We start from the raw sequence: 7,493 nt of genomic DNA, 5'->3' as shown, positions 1-7,493 counted from the left end.
TGCAAGAAAGGCTATCTGAATTTTACTCAATGTACTCTAATATTACAGAAACACAAGGAAAATTACCCCATAACAGTAAAAAAAAAAGGTATAAATAACAATACTGCTAATTAGGAGGGTGGATGACAAAAAGAGGCAAATAGGAGAATTAAAAAAAAGGGGGGAAGAGGGAAGGGAGGTAGATATGGGGTGGAAGGTATGCCCCCCAAAAAGAATTGCCTGTGTGATATTGACAGTCCACCAAAAGAAACAAATATTACCAGATACCAGCAAAATAAACAGATAGTGATCCATCTCATAAACATAATACAGCGCCAAATGTTATGATAAGTGCAATGCTCTTCAGCAAGGAATTTGAGAATAAGATTTTAGTGCATTCATGGTTCTCTCATCCCTGTCCTACTGTCTTCTGGTCGCTATAACCCTGCAGTTCTACAGACAATTTACAGTCTACTGTATGGGGGATAATAATTAATGTCCCTAATTAAGCATTGAGAATTTAAACAATATTAAAGAATGCATTTGCAGCAGGCGTGTATTGACGTCAATAGAAAGGCTGCGGCACCGCTGGCGCTGACCGCGCTCATGCTTGAGAGCGGTGACATCACCAACTCTCTAAGCATGAGCGCCGGGTGTCCTGGCTATTTCGCAAGCCCGTTCGGGGGGCGTTGCGGGAAAGTTGGGTTTGCTTGAAAATGTATTTTTTTGTTTACTCAAGCGCCAAGCTAGAGTGAGCGTGCATGCCCGCGCACGAGCGTGCATCGTGTGAGCGGGGATTTACACATATAGATTTTTGTAAGTAAAAGCAGTCAGAGTCAGCGGGGCCGCAGCCAAAGAGGTTTTGGGAGAGGAGATGATGAGAATCTACTTGAGATTGTTACATATGATATCGTACATGTCGATATAATGTTGAAATATGTAAGTATTTATATGTATTTGTATTCACATTTGTATTGTATACCTTTTAAAGTTGTTTTTTTTTTAAATGTGATTTTGATTACATCAGCCAGGGGGGGCCTGACAAATATCATAGATGAAAAGGGGGGCTCTGCATAAAAGTTTGCTCATTCCTGACATAGTCATACATGTCATACATTTAACTCCACAAAATACAATAAAAAACATTTGAAATATTGAGCAGCATAGAGATTAAAATTGAACTTTTCCCAAAGCCCAATTCAGGCTAAATTTTCCATGGCATCCCATAAATAAAAAATAAAAACCCTAGGATATTGTCAAGGGACAAGACACCCGTAACATATAATTTAAACAGTGTGCTTGTGAGCTTTTACCAGCATCTAAAAAACAAACAAACATATGCTAATCAGAACAATTAAAATTGAAATGTATTTACTGGTTACACAAAAACAAAAAACACAATACAGACACAAAACAAATAGAATTTCACACTTCTCTCATACACAGCCAACCAACCTTACAAAAATAACAAGAAAACCCATATTTTTCACCTATTCTAATAATAATAAAACAAAACAGTTTGATCCTGCAAACTAAGGTAATACAAATGTCCTTCTCTTTCCCCATATTATAACTAACCTGCTTTTAAAATAAATTTGAAGCTACCGAACTTCTAGTTAACTTTCATGTCTGGAATGTGTTCTGCCCGTTATTTCTGTGTAGCATGTTCATAACTGTTACAGTCTGGGCTGCTATTCTGATTCTGTCTCTCTCCTCTCTTGTGGTGGAAATTTGAGCAGAGGGGAAAAAATGTAATTCTGGTAAAGGGAACAAATTGACTGGCCAGTACAATAAATACTCTTATTTTTCCAGTGACCGGGCTGAATACAAAAATGGTAAAGATTAAAAGATCTTCCCAAATGTGTCCTTTCTTTGTCCTCCTCTCTATCCACGGACACCCAAACTCTCCTCTGCCCAGTGTTGATTAGTTTGTGTTGTAGTGGGGGTGTACACCTTTAAAAATTAAACTTAATCGCGAGCAATTAATTATATTCTTATTTTTGTAAAAACTTGCAAGTTTCTGGAGGGTTAATTTTGTATACATATAATTAACCGGCTTTTCCATTATTCAATTCTCACACAATCCTTGCACACAGGTAGGATTTATTTAGGGTGTTCAGGTCCATTTTTACAGCTTTTATCACGGGCACAGCAATTAATTGACGGCACAGAGACTAGTTCTGTATCAGAACCTGACTCATACCCACTTATTGATGTGGGGAAAAGATAAGGTTATTAGCACAGGCACATAGGGATTACTCAAACAATCAACCCTTTTAACATATTTATACCTGACAATCTAATAAAAAGTTTTGGGAAAAAATAAATAATTTTCTCTACCTTGAACTTATATATAAAGCATGTTCCCCACTGAGATTTGCAATACTTGAGAAAACCTGAGATTCTAAATTCCGGCAGGGAAGACCCGTCATGGTTTAGGCAACAACAATCTGTTGAGAATAATGGGGGAACCAATGGACTGGGATCTTGGTTTCTCTGGTTCTCTCTCTTAGGGGCTCTGCAATTTCTGGAAAAATGTCCTGACTCTTTACAATTATAACACTTTCTGTCCTTTCCTTGATCCCTATCCTGTGACCCCTCATGGGTCCTATCATATACTCTACTTTTGTTAACAGGTGTATTTTGAGAAAAGAACACATGTTGTGCCTTAACAAATTCCACTTCCTGAACCTATTCTTTCTTAGCTTCCCTGCTCCATTGCATTCTCTACCACAGTAGCAATTTCTGACAATCTTTTATGCAAGAAACCAATACACACAGTCTCTGATGTGTCCCAATTTCAGCATGTAAACCTTTCACAAAAGCTGCCACTATAAGTGGTCTTGCGTTCGTCTCTTCTTCCTCAATACCACCATATGCCTTGATCCTTTTCAATAATCAGCAAATTCACTTGCTGTTTCTTCCTTATTCCCTTGCTGTTTCTTCCTTATTTTGTTGTGTTATGTTAATTTTTGTCCAGTAAATGGTTCAAGTAGATGCAGCAGTTATAACACATTTTTAAGGGGGAAAATTAAGATTCTAATATAATTTGGAGTTCTTATTTCGAGACCCTCCTGTTCCTCAACAGAATTCTTTTGACCCATTTTAACCTAAGGTATGTTTCCCTGTGAGATTCGCAATATGCGAGACTCCCTAAGCTTCTCAATCCCACCGAGAAAGATCTCTCTCTCAATTAAACATTTGTGCAATTGTTCTATCTTATCCTTATCATATGTCCCCTCCATGGACCAAGGGTGACTTGTTTTACTAGTAATTCCTGACCACTCTTCCAGAAATGTATCCACTGGGGAACCGTATAATTATATCATACACTGGGGCGACCCCTTGGGAGGCCCCTTCTCAGCTTTTCACAGAGGATGAATTTCCCATTATAGTTACTGCAGTTTTACACTATATTCCTTAGTCACAAAATAAGTCACAAAGACAATAGTCACTCAATTACTTATATTTTTAAATTATAAATATTTCTTAATACTCACAGGATTCCATCACTCAGGTGAAGCTAGGAAAAGTTCAGGGTTTTACCAAGACATTCAACAATTAAACTACAGCCATTTAGAGAAGGTGGCTTACCTCAGTATGGTCGTCCTGGTGAATGTCATGGGATCTCTGTTCCTCATCCAGCCTCGGTCCCGAGATGCCGTAATCCCACTTTTAACACCAACTGTGACCACAGCCTTCTAAGGGGTATCACCGGGGCACCAACTGCAGACGGGTTCGGTGAGTATCAAGGAATCTTTATTGTGAGTGCACAAGGAGATGACACATAAGCAAGCAACTCCAGCGTGGTTACGACAGATCAACTGTGATCATTCTTCTAATTATAGAGGTAAATATGAATTTTAACTTAGGTAGTGTTAGGACCTTCTAATGGCCATGCATTAAAGAGGCAGCAGGCTTAAGATGCTTTGGCCAAAGGGTTAAACTAAATTACCCTTTTTCAAGAGATTATATAGGTATTTCACTGTGTATTTTTGTAATATTGGAAGTAGCACAGGGCTTCTTTGTTTTCAGCATGGTATGGGGTGGGGTAATACCAACCCCAGTATTTATAGCCTCTTTTCTAATGTAAATAAATCTAATTTAGCTAGCCTCTCCTCATAAGATAGATTGTCCATCCCCTTTATTAATTTAGTGGCTCTTCTCTGCACTCTCTCTAGTTCCGTAATGTCTTTTCTAAGGAGTGGCACCCAAAATTGTACTCCATGTTCAAGGTGTGGTCTTACTAATGCTTTGTAAAGGGGCAAATAGTGCTATGCAAACCCCTAATATAAAATAAGGCTGAACTTACAAGTATACTGCTAATAAATCACACAAGCCTCCCATAAAACAGGTCTAATATCCCATTGCAGACTGGAAAATTAGCTGAGAAGAAATAAAATGTGAAACAGACTGACCCCAGTGAAATCGGTCAAGAAAGGGGTTAACAGATTAATCAATTGAGTTTCATGCCTGAGGATGAAGATATAATGCAATTAGTTCCATATCACAGAGACTGAAGTTCTTAGCGTGCATGATGTACTGTATAAGTAAAATAAGTGCAATACAATTTAAATTGTCTATACCGAACTCCTGTGTAACTCCAGGCACACTTAAACATAGTCTCACTTTAAAATATGAACTTTTTATGCTATGCAAACCTCTGCGATTGATATTAAAATGAGGTGTTATCATAACATTGCATATTTACTAAAGTCTATTAAGGTTAACGCTGGGACTTAATGTTATGTCATTTAAGTTATTACCTTAATTTGGAGTTACTCCTTTACAGACAACATTTAGAAAATGGGCTGTTGCTGCAGTGTCTAGATGGGTGTAAAACAACATTTAGGAATCATTTAAATAACATAGCATTATTTGATTTCCCAGCATTATTTCCCTCTCCCCAACCTCTTCACTTTAGCCAAAGCTCTATTTCAGGGGTGCTGAACAGGAGTAACGCCAAGACTGACATGACGTCACATTATTAGAAGATAATGCAATGTTATGCTACAACAGCGTGACGTTAAAGTATTGCAAATGAGATGTAGTTTGGATGTTGGTCTTGCAAATAATTAGCCTAGAGGATACCATGTTCTTCATGGAATACAAGGTCTGTTCCTGTTTTAGGTAACCATGTAATAACGGATGGCTCTGTGAATCTAGCCTTATTATTGAGAAAGTGATTGTACGTTTTCTATATATAATGAGAGGACTGGGCGGATTTCCTTACATTAAGCCAATCCCTCTGAACAGTGTTATGTATAGATTGCTTTTATAGAAACTTACTAAGCTAAAAATCATTACTTGTGTATATTTTTTCCTCTGATGTCTAATGCTGCTGATTTTGACATACATTGAAAACCAAAGGCAAAGATAAATTACACCTATTTTCAATATCTATGACTGCTACGAATGACAAGTTTCAGTACAGTTGCATTGTACAGTATCAAGCTTCATTGTCCCCTCTGGTGCGTTATGATGGAATATATTGTAATATTTGACATCAACACTGCCATTGAATCATATGTAGTAACAAATGAGGAAGAGTGTGGTATGATACCTTTTATTGGACCTTCTATTGATATGATACAAACTTTTGAACCTCGCAAGGTCCTTGATCGGATATCCTTTATAAAAACTGTTTTCCCAAGAATAATTTTTTCAGAGCGTCTTTCACCTGTTTGTTTCTCAGTGAGTAAATAAGAGGATTTAAGGCTGGGGTAATGACTGTTACCAATACAGCCGCCAGTTTGTTCTGCTCTTGTGAATCTTCTCTTGCTGGTCCCAAGTAGGCACAGAAGCCGGCCCCATAGTACAGAAGCACAACCGTTAGGTGTGAAGTGCAGGCGGAAAAAGCTTTGCGTCTGCCTTGGGAGGAGCGGATGTTCAGGAGGTGGGTGCAGATGAAGACGTAGGTGATGAAAATAAACATAAAGGTGCCGAGAGCAATAAGTCCAGAGATAATTGTTACCAGGCTTTCATTGAGGTAGGTATCAGCACAGGCCAGTTTTAGAACTGGTTTAATTTCACAGTAGATGTGGTTGATCTGGTTAAGCTTGCAGAAAGGCAACTTGGATGCTAATATAGGGTGTATTAATGAGTAGACAAAGCCAGTGACCCAGCAGCTAGAGGCCAAAAAGATGCAAAAGCTCTTTGCCATGAGGACATTATAACGCAGTGGATTGCAGATAGCAACGTACCTATCATAAGACATGGCGGTGAGAATCAGAGCATCTGTGCATCCCAATAAATGATAGAAGTACATTTGGGAAATGCAGTTTGGAAATGATATTCTGTTTTCTTCAATCAATAAACCAGCCAGCATCTTTGGGACTATGGTGGATGAGTAGAAAATGTCCAAAAAAGAGAGATTACCCAAAAAGAAATACATTGGGATGTGAAGGTGCAGGTCAATAATAACCACTGTTAAGATGCAGATATTCCCCAACAAATTGAACAGAAAGAATATAAAAAATATGATAAAGAGGAACATTTTTAAATGAGGGATGCTAGTAAGTCCTAGGAGAATGAATTCTGTAACCGATGTCTGATTTCCTCCTTCCATTTTTCTTTCTATATACTGTACAAGTGCTCTGGTAATTGGGCACAGGTACAACTGCCTGTTAAAGTTAATAAGTAATTGGAGATATTGTGTTTGGTAATTGTTATACAATAGATGTCACCGAATTCTAATACAGAATAGTCACCTTATGCATATAAAGGAAGGGACATAGAGTAATATTATTTATATCTAAACATAAGGTCTGTGGAAGCCGAAAAAACTTAATCCCTCCATTAAGCATGGGTGGAAGCCACACTTTGGGTTATATGAAAGATAGAGGAGGGACAGGGGTTGATTGAGAAATACAGTAGGTCTTGAACATAAGTAACAATATTTTGTCAGGGTGAACAGTAGACTACAGTGCAGGATCTATATGAGACTTATAGGCAGAAGTTTGGTCATGGAGAATATTGCAAGGGAATGTTTTTCTCTCCCCTCACACTCACAAAACAAAGGAAATTGTGTAAAGAAAGGGAGTACATTACTCTAAAATGAATTTCTTACCTATGCCAGTCTTTCCTGCTGAATCTTTGACTTCAGGTCGTTAGATACATCGGATGATCGTGATGGAGCTATGAAGTGGCTGCACACTATGACCATTGCTTTAATCCTCTGGAACACTCAGTTTTTATCTGAACAATATAATGAGAAAGAATGAGAAATACCTATGGGGAAATAACCCAGGAGCCTCATTAAAAATTTTGGATAATTTGAGTTTTGAGATAGTTCTGTAAACAAAATTCTGCACAAGGGATCTTCATGCATGATTAACATTTTCAGTATTGTAGAGTCTCAAAAATGATCATCTGGTCTCCACAAAAATACAAGGTTTTTTTTTATATTTTGTCCAGAAACGTCAGTGATAATACTTTAATACGTTAAATTATTTGATTACAAGTAAACCTTTTATACTGTATGTGACCTTCACTGCCCTGCTTCTAGTGAGATC

General features: G+C 37.8%; 1 protein-coding gene across 1 annotated transcript; it reads right to left on the bottom strand.

Moving 5' to 3' along the window:
• Positions 1 to 5,611: 5,611 nt before the first annotated feature.
• On the bottom strand, positions 5,612 to 6,547 carry LOC142499957 (olfactory receptor 12D1-like). The gene has a single exon (XM_075610014.1). The coding sequence runs from the start codon at positions 6,545 to 6,547 to the stop codon at positions 5,612 to 5,614; it is 936 nt and encodes a 311-aa protein (XP_075466129.1).
• Between the last annotated feature and the right edge of the window lie 946 nt (positions 6,548 to 7,493).

This window comes from Ascaphus truei, chromosome 7, assembly GCF_040206685.1.
Source record: "Ascaphus truei isolate aAscTru1 chromosome 7, aAscTru1.hap1, whole genome shotgun sequence".
Classification (NCBI taxonomy): Eukaryota; Metazoa; Chordata; class Amphibia; order Anura; family Ascaphidae; genus Ascaphus; species Ascaphus truei.
Note: the sequence above shows the minus strand (reverse complement) of the source record. Positions and strands in the feature narration are given on the sequence as shown.